Raw genomic sequence first — 17,583 nt, forward strand, 5'->3', positions numbered from 1 at the left:
AGTAACATTTTTGCCTGATATGGATAATAAATAACAAGCCAGGTGTTCCAAGGCAGCCACTTATTTGAGGAGTTCGGATGATTCTATTTCACAAGTACCGCCCATTAGGACGATTTCGTGACCTCAGTTGGACAGACTGGGCAAAGGACCAAGAGGAAATCCCGAGGATGGCAGGGTGAAAATAAATCATACAGCAAGTCAAGACTTCAACCGCTATCTTGTGTACTTGGCAGCAGCAAGCTCTAGAGCTGGAAATTTAAGAATGGGGAAAGTAAAAATTCTTGCACCAGAGGAAAGGAAGCCAGAAAACAAAACTAGAGCTTACCGGACATGGCTGGTCGCAATTCTTTCCACGCCAGCCTGCAGCACACGTGCAGGAACCATCCTGTGCATTGCAAGCTCCTCCATTGACACAGGTGCAGCTATTATTGCAGTGAAGCCCCCATGTGCCATTGGGACAAGGGATAGAGCACTCCACACCCTGCCAACCTGAAACACAAAACGTATCACACATGGAACCGGCACATTCAGTCAACCAGAAACACAAACTCTTCCAGCTTCAAAGCCTTGCAAAGGGGAGATTTTCCAAATTCACTGATTTTCCCACAAAGATTAATGCTCAGTCCAGGCAAGTTTGGATGCAAGTGGAACTTTTTTCCATTGAGGATTGTGTGAAACAAGGATAAACCTTTCTTCAATTCATGGATGATACAATTTCAGCTTCAATCAGAGCAGGAGAGGTTAAGGATTTAGGACAATTCCGAGATATCAGGAAATATCACAGACTTTCAAGAATGGTGAAAATTTTGCAGATCTCTGAATTTGAAAATGCAGATTCACATGCTATCCATCACCTTGATGACTATTTCCACAGCAGTGAATCCCCAGCCCCCACCACTGCCCCCTCCCCAGTTCAGGCATGGCGGCACAGTGGTTAGCACTGCTGCCTCACAGCGGCAGGGACCCGGGTTCGATTCCCGGCGTGGGTCACTGTCTGTGCGGGGTCTGCATGTTCTCCCCGTGTCTTTGTGGGTTTCCTCCAGATGCTCTGGTTTCCTCCCATACTCTGAAAGACTTGCTGGTTAGGTGCATTGGCCATGCTAAATTCTCCCTCAGCGTACCTGATCTGGCACCGGAGTGTGTCGACTAGGGGATTTTCACAGGAACTTCATTGCAGTGTTAATGTAAGCCTACTTGTGACACTAATAAATAAACTTTTAAAAAACTTTAAACCATTATCCATTCTTTTTTCATATCCAGAGTCAGTAGGGTAGATTCCGCCCTTCATTTTGACAGGAAAATTGTGTTTTTCAAGAACAGTTATGTGGAAAAGTGGCCAATGGTCTGTTTTCTCTACTGCCTCCCGATTTCCTGCTGCTTTCTCAGACAGTGTCACTAATTTCACACCTGGAGTATGCACATGCCCAGTATTCCCATGCCTGGTCTGTTATCTATTGTTGGAAATTCATTGGTGGGGTGCCTGAAGAAACCTTGTGCAAAAGGACCCACCTCAGGCCCACTGGCCCAGAAGGTTTGCAGGTATTTTGAGGCCATCAGAAAATATTGCACAGATGCTAAGCTTGTCAGTGAGCCAGAAAGCAGCGACAGAGAAACATTGATTCTGTAATGAGCTTCTCATCATCTTTCACCCTTCAGAACTTTCAACTGGTCCAAAATGAAGTTAGCTGGATTCTGTCCCAAACTATTCTTGTCCTTATTGAACTAAATTGGATCCCGGTTCCCTCGTGATTTAAGATTAAAATGTTTGTAGCTTTTTAGAATTCTCCAGGACTTTATCTCACCCTGTCCTATTGCCACTCCCCAAGCAACCTAGCCCTTCACCCCACTGTGACCCCATCACGCCCAAACCTTTCACCCTACGATCAACAAATCATTTAATCATTGTGGACATGCCGTCTGGAGGTTCCTCCCTAACCTGATTAATCTCTCGCTATTTTTAAAAATGGATAACCCCCTCCTGATCTATTCCTCCAAGTCATACATTCACTCTTCTATTCCTACTTCCTCAACCCCTCTGTACAGCACGGGGGGACATTTTCTATATTAATGGCACTATACAAATGCAGTTTCTTGATATTGCCGAGACAACTCTTTCTGATGGCTTCAGCCGCTTCGGGCTAGATAATAAAGAATCACGTCACACTGACAGGAAGCTAAAATTGCATGTAGCATTATTAAAGAACACTACTGTCTCGATGTTCAAGGTTCCTCTTAGCTTAAATACTGGAAAATGGTCCATCCTGGTTAGTATTAACAATCCTCAACTCATTAGGTATAAACTCCACACCAGAATGCAGTGAGGATATCAGAAAAAAGTTACAGGTTATAATATATACCTTGTTTACAAATACAGGAACCATCAATAGGTGAACAAGTACCGGCATGCTTGCATCTACAAGTAGCTGAACAGTTGGCTCCATATTTACCAGCAAGACATGAAAAGGAGCAATCTTCCCCCTGGAATACAAAGGAAATACAAATCATTAGATCTTAGACTGCCACTTATGCACTATAAAGAGAGGAGCTGAAGTGTGGATGAGCAAACTGACCATTGCACTGGAAGCCATTCAAGGGGGGGGGGGGGGTTAACGGAAATGTGGTGGTAGTTGGGGACAGTCAAGAGGATAGATACAGTGCTCTGCAAACAAAGAACAAAGAACAATACAGCACAGGAACAGGCCCTTCGGCCCTCCAAGCCCGCGCCGCTCCCCGGTCCAGGATTGAATCCTGAATCCAGGATCCCTGCCCAATTTTCCAGCCTATCTACATCCCAATATCCTATCCACCGAGCTGTCCCTCACAGCTACGATGCTTTGTTCATCACAACCTATTAACTCACCCCCACCCCCCCATTCCAGACCATGTGATCTCCAGGGAGAGGCGAAAACCCTAGTCCAGAGAGAGAGTCCCGAAGGCTGTATTGCCTGCCTGGTGCCAGCGTTCAGGACACCTGCTCTGGGTTAGAGAGGAACTTGCATTACAAAGAGAGAATCCAATTGTTGTGGTTCAAATAGGTACTAATGACACAGGTAGGACTGGGAAAGTAGGATTTTGCTCAGCAATTTTTAGCAACTCGGGGTTAAATTAGAAAGCAGAACCTCAAAGATAATCGTCTCCAGGTGATTAGCTGAGCCACAAGCAAATTGGCAGAGGATAAATCAGATCAGGGTGTTGAATGCATGGCTCAAAGAATGGTTTGGGCGAAATAGATTTCACTGAATGATCATCAGTACTAGTACTGGGAAAGAGGCAGCTGTACTGTTGGGGCAGTCTTCAACTACACCGTGCTGGACTATTCTGGTCAGTCATATAACTAGGGCAGTAGAGAGGACTCTAAACTAAATAGTGGAGGCAAAGGATCAAGTGAGGGAAGACGTGATAAATTAGAGAGAGAAGACAAAGCCAGATATCAAGATAGCAATAAGGGAATTAATAATCAGAGCATGTGGGGGAGGGACATACTGTACAAACACAGAGCACCAGCAGATAAGGCTAGAGATTACAAAAATAGCAAAAAGACATTTAGAACAATACCACATTCGTCACACTAAGCCCAACATCACTGGCCCAATGGAAGGGAAGGTAGGCTTTGCTGTATGTGTGTGGGACTCGGGGGAGGAAGTTTATTCTCCTAATCCTGGTTCTAAATGGCCGACTCCTTATCCTGAGCCTGCACCCGTGTTCAAGATTCCCCAGGCCAAGGAAACAAACCCCCCAGTGTCTACCCTGTCAAACCCCTCCAGAGTTTTGTATGTTGGAGGGGTGGCTTTGAGTTGTGATGTGAGCAGCCGTGACCCAGGCTCAGTTTCTGAATCCAGAATAAACACATTGATGTGATGTCATCACAGTGAACTGCTGAGCAAAGGACAGCTATTCTCCCGTAGGGATGGCAAGAAAATCGGAGAGTGAGTCATGCTGGTCTAATCTTGTAAGTCTTCTTGTCGTTAGTAGCACAGTTGAATAGGCAGCAGGTTTTATAAGTGGATGGCCACCCGACCTTTGTTTAAGAAATGATTGTCCAAAGAGTTCATTAATAAATGAATTACACTGTTTTATAAGATTACCTCTCCAATTAATGCCATGTCAATCACATAGACAGTTATTTATATTGGCTGGAGCCACCACACTCTATCTGCTCCACTTTGCCTTCTGAATGCAATTTTCATTTTGCATTAGTTTTCTGGAGTGAGCCTGTCTTACACCTTTGGTATTTGCTACCAAATAAACCTGTTGGACTTTAACCTGGTGTTGTGAGACTTCTTACTGTGTTACACCTTCTACCCCAGGGCTAGCTTCAGGTTAGGAACCATGGAACATTTCAGTACAAAGGAAAGAAACGCATTGCAATCAGCATATTTCAGCATCGTGTCCGTTAGCTGCTCAAGAACACACTAATTAGAGGCACTGTGGATTTTGTAGAACAATAACGTGGACATGATTGGGCAGCACGGTGGTTAGCACTGCTGCCTCACAGCGCCAGGGACCCGGGTTCAATTCCCGGCTTGGGTCACTGTCTGTGTGGAGTTTGCACGTTCTTCCCGCGTCTGTGTGGGTTTCCTCCGGGTGCTCCAGTTTCCTCTCTCAGTCTGAGAGACGTACTGGTTGGGGTGCATTGGCCCAAACAGGCACCGGAGTGTGGCGAGATTTTCACAGTACCTTCATTGCAGTGTTAATGTAAACCTTATTTGTGACGCTAATAAATAAACTTTACTTTACTTTCTGATTTGACCTGGGGTTGAAATCTAATCGAGATTGGTGGAAATGAAATTATCCAATCATTATTGGTCACAAAGGACTGAAAATGTGGGAAGACATGAGCCTGCTTTAGGGGAGGCAATGATAGCACAACTCTGCGTCCGACTGCAAGCTAAAGATCTCAGCCTGTCTCTGTGGTTGGGTCAATATGTAGCATTGGAGCAGAGTAGAGGGATTCACTGGTGCAGATTATATTTGATGTGGGACAGTTAACATTGACCGTCAGAAATTGAAATGTGCTCCATTCCTTTACATTGTGTAGAAATCTGTCCAAAAGGCAGACCTTCAGCCCCTCTTGTCATGTCCACCATTCAACACTAGCTTGGCTGATCTTCTACCTCTACTTCCTGCCCACACCCCGGGTGAGATTTTCCGGCCATTCCCATTGGCGGGACAGGCATGTTCCCAGGCAGCAGAGGGTGCGAGCAACGGGAAACCCCGTTGACAGTGGCAGGATCTTCCTTGCCAATGATGGGCAGCACCGCTGGAACAGAAGTGGAACATCCTACCCACCCATTGTCACACTCTTCTTTTATTGGCTGTTACAATATTGGTCAGACACAAGGTTTGGTGGACCAATAATGTGGGCTCTTTATTTGAAGGGTCGTGAATCTTTGGAATTCTCTACTTCAGAGTGCAGCGGATGCTGGAACACTGAATCAATTTAAGGAGGAGGTAGATATGTTTTGAATTAGTAGCTGGATGAAGGGTTGTGGGAGTGGGCAGAAAGGTAGAAATGAGACTGAGAATGAGATCAGCAATGATCGTATTGAATGGCGGAGCAGGCTCGAGAGGCAGAGTCCTAAATATACTCAGTGGATGGAGCCTCCACAACCCTGTAAGGTAGACAATTCTAAAGATTTGCAATCCTTTGGATGCAGAAATTTCTCCTAATCCTGGTTCTAAATGGTCGACTCCTTATCCTGAGGCTGCACCAGTGTTTGAGATTCCCCAGGCCAAGGAAACAACCCAGTGTCTTCCCTGTCAAGCCCCTTCAGAATTTTTTATGTTTCAATGTCTCCTTCTTCTGAATGCCAGAGAGGATCGGCCAAAATCTGCAGCCTCTTCTCATCCCAGGAACCAATCCAGTGAACCTTGGCTGCATCGTTCTAACCTGCCCGTATCACTTTGCAGCCTCTTTGTGTCCACCTCACAGCTTATATTCCCACTTAATTTTGCATTGTCAGCACACTTGGATACATTGTTCTGTCCCTTTGTCTCAGTCATTAATATGGAATATAAATAGCTCACCTTGGATTCATCACATTTAAATTTCACACATCAGTGAAAAAACTGCCACTGAATTCGAACCCAATTCTTCAAGAGTTTGGTCACTTAAACATTAGTCTATTCCGTGTTCTCTATAATGCAGTAAGTGTTCTCTATCTGCCCACATATTTCAATTTAAAATAATGTGTTAATCTCAAATCTTTATATCTGATAGTTTAAATCATTCCACCTTGTGTCCCTAATTCTGAGAGAATATGAAGAAGTGAGTGAAACAGATATAAAACTGACTTGGGAATCAGTTAAAATAGGCCTGTCAACAAAGCAGAAATAGCATTTATACCAATATCCTAGGAGTTACTGTAGTCACTGTTGTAATATGGAAATTGTGGGAGCTAATTTACACACAACAGGTTTCCACGAACAGCAATAAGATAAATGACCAGGTAAGCTGTTTTTCTAGTAGTGTTGTTTGAAGAATAAATGATGACTAGGATACTAGCGCCAGTATTCCTGCTGTTCTCTGATTAGAACAATGGTATATTTTGTGTCCATTGGTGGACTGACAAACGGCTCTCAATTGAAATGGATGTTGAAGTCACAATTTTCAGATTAGGCAGCCACCGAGTGAAGGTGGCACAGGGCGGCACGGTGGCACAGTGGCCAGCACTGCTGCCTCAGCACCAGGGACCCGGGTTCAATTCCTGGTTTGGGTCACTGTCTGTGTGGAGTTTGCACATTCTCCCCATGTTTGCGTGGGTTTCCTCCCATAGTCCAAAGATGTGTGTGCTAAATTCTCCCTCAGTGTACCCAAACAGGCGCCGGACTGTAGCGACTCAGGGATTTTCACAGTACCTTCATTGCAGTGTTAATGTAAGCCTACTTGTGACTAATAAATAAACTTTACCTTACTTTAAGGCTGACAGAGTGAATGAGTCAGTTTAGTTAAAATGGAGGAAGCATTTGAATGATCACAGTGCGCTTGTTAATCTGAGACCATTCCTGACACCCAATGTCATAGAATCCCCACAGTACAGAAGGAGGCCATTCAGCCCACTGCACCTGCACCAACAAAATCCCACCCAGGCCCTATCCCTGTAGCCCCATGTATTTACCCTGTTAACCCCCCTGACATTAAGCGGCAATTTTGCGTGGTCAATCAGCCTAACCCGCACATCTTTGGACTGTGGGAGGAAACTGGAGCACCCGGAGGAAACCCACGCAGACACGGGGAGAACGTGCAAACTCCACACAGACAGTGACCCAAGGCCGGAATTGAACCAGGATGTGAGGCAGCAGTGCTAACCACTGTGCCACCCTGCTGCCCTGTTATTAAACCAACCTTCATCTCCACCTTAATGGATCATTAACCGTTGAAGCATATCTGAAATCAGGATGTGATTTATCTTACTCACCCTTACTGTCACACTATCCTTTACACCCACCTGTATCCTTGACTGTGAAATTTTACAGTGTCCATCTTTTAAAAAAAATATATTCCTGTCCCAATCTTGCTGATGGGAACCTTTTACCAATAATGGGCTGGGTTTTTTGTGGCATTCTCCGGGTTGTAACAATTTTCAACAAGAAAGCAGTGCAAACTCTGAGAAAAGGTGCCACATTTCCACTTTCTCTGCCTCTTTCACAGATGTCAAGCGGGAGAATTTGAAAATTCACCCTTGATTGCGCCTCGGCTAATTCCAACAAATTGATGCCTTTTTATGCATCTGTCTTTCTGCAGGATGTCGCATTTTGAGGTAATCCCGAAAGCGTGTGCGAAAAAATCCCGTCAATTAACTGCGCACCGAATGCAAGATATCGCACTGACTGCAGCAAGCATTCAATGTGTTGCTCTGGCTGACACAGCACTTAATGGCTTAATACCTGTAATCATTAAATGCCACGTACGCATATCTCAAGTAAGAGAAAGGGAATCAAGCTCAAAAAGGACGTATGCGAGGATGCGTGGCAGAATTTGTTCTGCTGCTCCGATTCCATTACATGATGTGTCATGAGGTTTGTTATTCAATAGTAATTTTTCTCTGTGTAACACTGCATGCTGATGATGTTAATTATCATCTTAATTAATGTCTATTCCAATGCATAAACTACCCCTGAACAAACCTTCTGCCGTTCATAGGAAGAGCTTGATCACTCTCTATACAGAGGCAACATCCACAGGAGGAATCCCTTATCCAAGCCACATACCACCATCTGGCTTGAGAAGGCGTGCAATCCTTTACCAATGCTGCCCTTTAACTAACCGCGGGGGAGACTGTCAGATTCCCTAATCAATGTTCCTCTCTCTCCATGCGGCCTCCAATTAGCTTCTCCTCGGCAGAGAGTTCGGATCACAACCATTCCGCTGAAGGAACTGGGAGCAGACGCTCAAACACTGTAATAGCAGCATCATTCACTGAGGTTATGAGTTTATTCTGAAGGTGGCATTAAGACGGATCCTGTTCATCATAAGACTTGCACAATTCTTTTAGGAATAAATTCTAACTGGATTCAAGAGACAGAAACCTGAATTTGTCTAAAAATTGTAAGTAAAATACAAATTAACGAAGTGAATGATGATGGGGGGGAAGGAAAGCTGGTGTGTTTGCATTGCATTGCAGTGGGAGAAAGCAAATCTGGTGGCACCAAGTGAGAGAAGCTGAACCCCAGGAGCAGCACTGAGCAAGTCCAGATCAGGGAGCAGCAGGAGATAAACACACCGACAGTAGCAGCAGGCAGCTGTGTGCAGGATTTCAAAATAAATAAACTTGTTAGAATTAAAAATACAATTGCGTGGGCTACATTTTTCCCAGTGACCTGAGCTGCTTTCCCCATCTACAGATGTGAATAAGAGAAGCCGCTATTATGTTTATCAGCCACAATAATTGGCAATTCTGCAGTTTTAGTGAAAGGCTGCCACAAATCTTTGTCCACCAAGATTACCTCTCCTGTTGGTGTTCGTCATTTCGACTCCAAATGTAGTTTTTAATCACCCAGTTACTCAGCGCGCTGGAAAGGCTTTGAACTGTGGGGGATTTACAGAGAGTGAGGCCCAGTGCTCTGCTTCATCCCCTCCTCCCCTCTGGAACCAGCAGCCCCTCCCAGGACCACCCCCCCCCCCCCCCCCCTTCCTGGAACAACCTCCCTCCCCCTCCCGCAACAAACTCCCCTACCCCCCCCACCCCCCCGATCCACCCCCACGATCCACCCCCACCCCCCCGATCCACCCCCACCCCCCCGATCCACCCCCCCCTCCCCGATCCAACCCCCCCTCCCCGATCCACCCCCCCCTCCCCGACCCACCCCCCCCTCCCCGACCCACCCCCCCCTCCCCGATCCACCACCCCCCCTCCCCGATCCACCACCCCCCCTCCCCCGATCCACCACCCCCCCTCCCCCGATCCACCACCCCCCCTCCCCCGATCCACCACCCCCCCTCCCCCGATCCACCACCCCCCCTCCCCCGATCCACCACCCCCCCTCCCCCGATCCACCACCCCCCCTCCCCCGATCCACCACCCCCCCTCCCCCGATCCACCACCCCCCCTCCCCCGATCCACCACCCCCCCTCCCCCGATCCACCACCCCCCCTCCCCCGATCCACCACCCCCCCTCCCCCGATCCACCACCCCCCCCTCCCCCGATCCACCACCCCCCCTCCCCCGATCCACCACCCCCCCTCCCCCGATCCACCACCCCCCCTCCCCCGATCCACCACCCCCCCTCCCCCGATCCACCACCCCCCCTCCCCCGATCCACCACCCCCCCCTCCCCCGATCCACCACCCCCCCTCCCCCGATCCACCACCCCCCCTCCCAGATCCACCACCCCCCCCTCCCAGATCCACCACCCCCCCCCCTCCCGAGACCATCCCCCTTCCCGGGACCATCCCCCTTCCCGGTACCATCCCGCTTCCCGGAACCATTCCTGCCCCCAGCCCCTTCCGGGACCATCCCCCCTCCCCTGCCCATCCCGGGACCATCCCCCCTCCCCTGCCTATCCCGGGACCATCCCCCCTCCCCAGCCCCTCATGGGACCATCCCCCCTCCCCTGCCCATCCCGGGACCATCGCCCCTCCTGGTACCATCCCCCCTCCCCAGCCCCGCCTGGGACCATCCCCCCTCCCCTGCCCATCCCGGGACCATCGCCCCTCCTGGTACCATCCCCCCTCCCCAGCCCCTCCTGGTACCATCCCCCCTCCCCAGCCCCTCCTGGGACCATCCCCCCTCCCCTGGCCCTCCTGGGACCATCCCCCCTCCCCAGCCCCTCCTGGGACCATCCCCCCTCCCCAGCCCCTCCTGGGACCATCCCTTCCTGCAATACTTGCAACTCCGACCAATAGAACAATTTAGTTGGCAACAACCAGTTTCTGAGGATCTATCCCGGTTAAATATCTCGAGTGTGGCAGAGCACTTTATATCCTCCTAAAGATCCACAATTAAGAATAATAAATTACCAATGGACCGAAAATGTCCAGGATAGAAAGGAAGGATGGTATTTATAATAAGTTAAACTTCTGAAGTTTGGTTAATTTTTGAATTTGAATTGGGTGCTACATTGACAGCTCAGGGTAAATGTAAAACCATAAGACATAGGAGCAGAATTAGGCCACTCGGCCCATCGAGTCTGCTCCGCCATTCAATCATGGCTGATTTTTTTCTCATCCCCATTCTCCTGCCTTTTCCCCATAACCCCGATCCCCTTATTAATCAAGAATCTATCTATTTCTGTCTTAAAGACACTCAATGACCCGGCCTCCACAGCCTGGGGAGAAGGTTGATTAAAAACACCAACTTCTGGGGCAATGAAGATTTTAACAAATAGAAAAATCCCTCCCATATCTTTACAATATTTAGATGAGTGAATTGTCAGTCCGTGGCTGGGTTGACTGTCCTAGTCTTCTCATTTAGACTTGTAAACTAAAGTGTATAAAAAGTTTAACAATATGCAACTAGCTCATTTGTGGTTTTATTTTTGGACTGGTTCATCCGGTCACATCCCACACCAATCAGTCACTTATTCACAATCACACGCAGATACATTGGGAAGCGTACACTGGGAATACACAACACTTAACTTGCAACATAGCACCGAGTACAAGATTAAAGTGCAGCTGTTTGACAACTCAACATTTTTTCCCAGATCTCCAGCTAGCAGCGAGTACAGTATTCACCGCTCTTTGGCGAAGATCAAGCCCAAGATCAAGGGCAAAGCCTTTTCTTGTCAGCCTGGATCTTGTGGGGCCATGAATTGCATTGTGCCTTGAATGTAGCACTGGTGACTCCAACCAGTCATTGCTGCGTTACAGAACAAAAGGATGGTAATACTGAGGAGCAGGCAGACCCAGCAAGATTCACACAACCCAATGCTTTGGATCTGGCGGGTCCGGCCTTTTAGAAACCTTTAACCACATCTACCTCCCATTGGTAGAGACATGTAGGTTCCACCAATAGGAAGAGCATTGTGAACACAGCTACCAGCGTTCTGCTAAACTGAGCGGGAGATGAGCAGTGAGTGCAAAACAGTTGGGGGCAGTGGGATCTCCCAAGGCAGTCCAGCAGGACACAGTTATCCAGTAGGATTCATTCCTGGTGGAGAGGTCTGAAATCAGCAGGAGCGATTAGAAAGCAGAATTATCTTTTAAATATCCTGTTCCTGATTGAGTGAGGTGTGGATACATTGGGAAAGAACCACTAAACCTTCTGCAGTAAGTGTAACTCTTGAGCCAATAAACCCCATTCTTACAACAAACACCATTCTTACGACAAACAAAGAATAAAGAAAAGTACAGCACAGGAACAGGCCCTTCGGCCCTCCAATCCTGTACAGCCATGCTGCCCATCTGAACTAAAACCCCCACCCGTCCGGGGACCATATCCCTCTATTCCCATCCTATTTATGTATTTGTCAAGATGCCCCTTAAAAGTCATTATCGTATCTGCTTCCACTAGTTCACTAGCAGCAAGTTCCAGACACCCACCACCCTCTGTACACATCTACTGGTCTCACTGAGAACCCTCCATATGTAGACCCTATATAGAGAGACCCTATATATAGACACACACTGATTAACATAGAAGCATATGCTAATCACTTGGGTTCAAGTGAATAAGCAGCAGAGTGGAAAGGGGTGAACTCTGTACAATCTCCCTCCACAAATTCCCCACACAGCAGCTGGAGCCTTGACACAGCTTCTCACAGGAATGAGCCAATGGGAAGCTTTCAGGTGGAGATACAGACCAATCGGAGGCAGGGTTAACCACCATCACTAACCAATCAAATGGTGTATTGGGTATAGAACATAGAACAGTACAGCACAGAACAGGCCCTTCGGCCCACGATGTTGTGCCGAGCTTTATCTGAAACCAAGATCAAGCTATCCCACTCCCTATCATCCTGGTGTGCTCCATGTGCCTATCCAATAACCGCTTAAATATTCCTAAAGTGTCTGACTCCACTATCACTGCAGGCAGTCCATTCCACACCCCAACCACTCTCTGCGTAAAGAACCTACCTCTGATGTCCTTCCTATATCTCCCACCACGAACCCTATAGTTATGCCCCCTTGTAATAGCTCCATCCACCCGAGGAAATAGTCTTTGAACGTTCACTCTATCCCCTTCATCATTTTATAAACCTCTATTAAGTCTCCCCTCAGCCTCCTCTGCTCCAGAGAGAACAGCCCTAGCTCCCTCAACCTTTCCTCATAAGACCTACCCTCCAAACCAGGCAGCATCCTGGTAAATCTCCTTTGCACTCTTTCCAGCGCTTACACATCCTTCTTATAGTGAGGTGACCAGAACTGCACACAGTATTCCAAATGTGGTCTCACCAAGGTCCTGTACAGTTGCAGCATAATCCCACGGCTCTTAACCTCCAACCCCCTGTTAATAAAAGCTAACACACTATAGGCCTTCTTCACAGCTCTATCCACTTGAGTGGCAACCTTTAGAGATCTGTGGATATGGACCCCAAGATCTCTCTGTTCCTCCACAGTTTTCAGAACCCTACCTTTGACCCTGTAATCCACATTTAAATTAGCCCTACCAAAATGAATCACCTCACATTTATCAGGGTTAAACTCCATTTGCCATTTTTCAGCCCAGCTTTGCATCCTATCTATGTCTCTTTGCAGCCTACAACAGCCCTCCACCTCATCCACTACTCCACCAATCTTGGTGTCATCAGCAAATTTACTGATCCACCCTTCAGCCCCCTCCTCTAAGTCATTAATAAAAATCACAAAGAGCAGAGGACCAAGCACTGATCCCTGTGGCACTCCACTAGCAACCTGCCTCCAATCCGAAAATTTTCCATCCACCACCACCCTCTTTCTTCGATCAGATAGCCAGTTACCTATCCAATCGACCAACTTTCCCTCTATCCCACACCTCCTTACTTTCATCATAAGCCGACCATGGGGGACCTTATCAAACGCCTTACTAAAATCCATGTAAATGACATCAACTGCCCTACCTTCATCAACACACTTAGTTACCTCCTCAAAAAATTCTATCAAATTTGTGAGGTACGACTTGCCCCAATTTACCAACCACCGAAGTAAGACTAACCGGTCTATAATTACCAGGGTCATTTCTATTCCCTTTCTTAAACAGAGGAACAACATTCGCCACTCTCCAGTCCTCTGGCACCATCTCCGTGGACAGTGAGGACCCAAAGATCAAAGCCAAAGGCTCTGCAATCTCATCCCTTGCCTCCCAAAGAATCCTAGGATATATTTCATCAGGCCCAGGGGACTTATCGACCTTCAGTTTATTCAAAACTGCCAGTACATCCTCCCTCCGAACATCTATTTCCTCCAGCCTATTAGCCTGTAACACCTTCTCTTCCTCAAAAACATGGCCCCTCTCCTTGGTGAACACTGAAGAAAAGTATTCATTCATCACCTCGCCTATCTCTACTGACTCCATACACAAGTTCCCGCTACTGTCCTTGACCGGCCCTAACCTCACCCTGGTCATTCTTTTATTCCTCACATAAGAATAAAAAGCCTTCGGGTTTTCCTTGATCCGACCCGCCAAGGACTTCTCATGTCCCCTCCTAGCTCTCCTAAGCCTCTTTTTCAGCTCATTCCTTGCTAACTTGTAACCCTCAATCGAGCCATCTGAACCTTGTTTCCTCATCCCTACATAAGCTTCCCTCTTCCTTTTCACAAGACATTCCACTTCTTTCGTGAACCATGGTTCCCTCACTCGGCTATTTCCTCCCTGCCTGACAGGGACATACCTATCAAGGATACCCAGTATTTGTTCCTTGAAAAAGTTCCACTTTTCATGAGTGCCTTTCCCTGACAGTTTCTGTTCCCATCTTATGCCCCCCAGTTCTTGCCTAATCGCATCATAATTACCTCCCCTCCAATTGTAAAACTTGCCCTGCCGTACGGCCCTATCCCTCTCCATTGCAATAACAAAAGACACCGAATTGTGGTCACTATCTCCAAAGTGCTCTCCCACAACCAAATCTAACACTTGGCCCGGTTCATTTCCCAGTACCAAATCCAATGTGGCCTCACCTCTTGTCGGCCTATCCACATATTGTGGCAGGAAACCCTCCTGCACACACTGCACAAAAACTGCCCCATTCGAACTATTTGACGTACAAAGGTTCCAATCAATATTTGGAAAGTTAAAGTCCCCCATGACAACTACCCTGTGACCCCCACACATATCCATAATCTGCTTAGCAATTTCTTCCTCCACATCTCTATTACTATTTGGGGGCCTATCGTAAACTCCGAACAACGTGACCGCTCCTTTCCTATTTCTAACTTCAGCCCATATTACCTCAGTGTGCAGATCCCCTCGAAGTGCCTTTCCGTAGCCGTTAAACTCTCCTTGATTAACAATGCTACTCCTCCACCTCTTTTACCAGCTTCCCTACACTTACTGAAACCTCTACACCCGGAACGTCCAACAACCATTCCTGTCCTTGTTCTACCCACGTCTCCGTAATGGCCACAACATCGTAGTATGATGTGACTTCAATGAGAAGGAAATAATCAATAAAGAGTTGGCAAGGAAATGAGGAGAGAGGTGCAGGGGAGTGAGAAGTGTTTTTAGGAGCCAGTGTCAGCAAGTCACTCACTCCCCACTTTAGGGTCCGCTGTAGTGTGGAGCCCTGGGCCACTGGGTAATGCTCTGGGGACCCGGGTTCGAATCCTGCCATGGTAGCAGATAGTGAAATTTTGAATTCAATAAAAATCTGGAATCAAAAGTCTAACGATGACCATGAAACCATTGTCGATTGTTGTAAAAATCCACTTAGTCACTGAGGTTCTTTGGGAAGGAAATCTTCCACCTTTACCTGGTCTGGCTTACATGTGACTCCAGCCCCACAGCAATGTGGTTGACTTTTAAATGCCCTCTGAAGTTGCCTAGCAAACCACTCGGTTCAAGAGTAATTAAGGATTGGCAATAAATGCTAGCCCAGCAAGCAATATCCACATCCGCTATGTAGCATCATGTTCCCTTGCACCCTTCCCACTTTGCCGTAAGTATCAGGGCCATGTCTTTACCTCCTGGGTATTGCCTTGGAATACATAGAAAGGAAAAACCAAAGCTGCTGGATTCTCCTTCCATTGCAATAGCAGCTTCTGTTAGGAGAATGCAGAACTTTTGACCATATTTCCAAGCAATACTCAGCACCAGCAGTAAATTGAAAAGCTTCATGACTTGTGTTTTGTTTCAGAGGCGGCCTGACTTTCAAAACTCAGTGACGCTACATTGAGATTCCTCTCTCTCTTTCTCTTCCTTTTGCAATATTCTGTTCCCACTAAACCAGCTTTGTGTCTTTCTGGGAAGTTAAGGAAGTTTTAAGTGTTGGCGACTCTTCCCCATTTGGCTTTCACAGAGAAAGAATTTGATTTGCAGGAAATCAGACATAAGAAAAATGATAGACGAGAGAAGATAACTGAAACTCATCCCTTCAGTGTTCTATTTCCCACGTTACTGCATTCAGCAAAAGTCTGAACAGTTCCATGTTCTTGCTTCAACCATGACCTTGTGGGCAAAGAAACTATTTAAGTTTACTTTTTACAAATGAAAATGTATATTTTCTCCTTTGATATGAAGAATTACATTGTAAGATGGATTGTATACATCCATTGTACCCACAATGATGTGTACAATATGCGTAATATACAAGATTGTAGTTTATTTTCACATGCATGCACTAAGTGGCAGGAAGTGGGTGTGAAAGTTTTTTTATTCATAGAAACGTAGAAGTTAGGAGCAGGAGGAGGCCATTTGGCCCTTCGAGCCTGCTCCGCCATTCATCACCATCATGGCTGATCGCCCAACTCAATAGCCTAATCCTGCTTTCTCCCCATAACCTTTGATCCCTTTCGCCCCAAGTGCTATATCCAGCCGCCCCTTGAATACATTCAATGTTTTGGCATCAACTACTTCCTGTGGTAATGAATTCCACAGGCTCACCACTCTTTGGGTGAAGAAATGTCTCCTCATCTCCATCCTAAATGGTCTACCCTGAATCCTCAGACTGTGACCCCTGGTTCGGGACTCCTCCACCATCGGGAACATTCTCCCTGCATCTCCCCTGTCTAGTCCTGTTAGAATTTTATAAGTCTCTATGAGATCCCCCCTCATTCGTCTGAACTCCAGCGAAAACAATCCTAACCTAGTCAATCACTCCCCATACATCAGTCCCGCCATCCCTGGAATCAGTTTATGGGATGCGAGTGTTGCTGGCTGGGCCATTATTTATTGTCCATCCCCAACTGCCGTCCCTTTCAGAGAGCATTTGAAAGCCAATCACACCGCTGTAGGTCTGGAGTCACATGTAGACCAGACCAGGTAAGGACAGCAGATTTCCTTCCCTAAAGGACATCAATTTGAGAGATTGAATAGGTTGGGACTTTATTCCCTGGAGCGTAGAAGATTGAGGGGAGATTTGATAGAGGTGTATAAGATTTTGATGGGTATAGATAGAGTGAATGCAAGCAGGCTTTTTCCGCTGAGGCTAGGGGAGAAAAAAACCAGAGGGCATGGACTAAGGGTGAAAGGAGAAAAGTTTAAAGGGAATATTAGGGGGGGCTTCTTCACGCAGAGAGTGGTGGGAGTGTGGAATGAGCTGCCGGATAAAGTGGTAAATGCTTTTAACATTTAAGAAAAACTTGGACGGGTTCATGGATGAGAGGGGTGTGGAGGGATATGGTCCAAGTGCAGGTCAGTGGGACTAGGCAAAAAATGGTTCGGCACAGACAAGAAGGGCCAAAAGGCCTGTTTCTGAGCTGTAATTTTCTATGGTTCTCTAGTGAACCAGGTGGGTTTTTACAACAATCGACAATGGTTTTATGGTCATCATTACATTTTTAATTCCATTTTTTTATGAATTCAAATTTCGCCATCTGCTGTGGTGGGTTTCGAACCCGGGTCCCCAGAACATTACCCTGAGTTTCTGGATTACTAGTCCAGTGAAAATACTACTGCCCCACCGCCTCCCACTATTCCCAGGCCTCCACCTTTGGCACTGTTGAGCCAAGTACCAGCAAGTAGCTGTGGCACTCCAGTGATAATTCTCCTTTCTGTCTCTGCCTCAGCC

At 47.0% G+C, this 17,583-nt stretch overlaps 1 protein-coding gene across 1 annotated transcript in view; it reads right to left on the bottom strand.

Annotated features, from left to right (window-relative positions):
- Positions 1-17,583, bottom strand: part of megf11 (multiple EGF-like-domains 11) — a 270,326-nt gene that overhangs the window by 76,752 nt on the left and 175,991 nt on the right. Inside the window, exons 8-9 of the mRNA XM_078241895.1 lie at positions 2,358-2,478; positions 326-489 (exon numbers count right to left, since the gene is read on the bottom strand). Coding sequence (XP_078098021.1) covers positions 326-489; positions 2,358-2,478 — 285 coding nt within the window. The remainder of the gene's footprint in view (positions 1-325; positions 490-2,357; positions 2,479-17,583) is intronic.

This window comes from Mustelus asterias, chromosome 24, assembly GCF_964213995.1.
Source record: "Mustelus asterias chromosome 24, sMusAst1.hap1.1, whole genome shotgun sequence".
Taxonomy (NCBI): domain Eukaryota; kingdom Metazoa; phylum Chordata; class Chondrichthyes; order Carcharhiniformes; family Triakidae; genus Mustelus; species Mustelus asterias.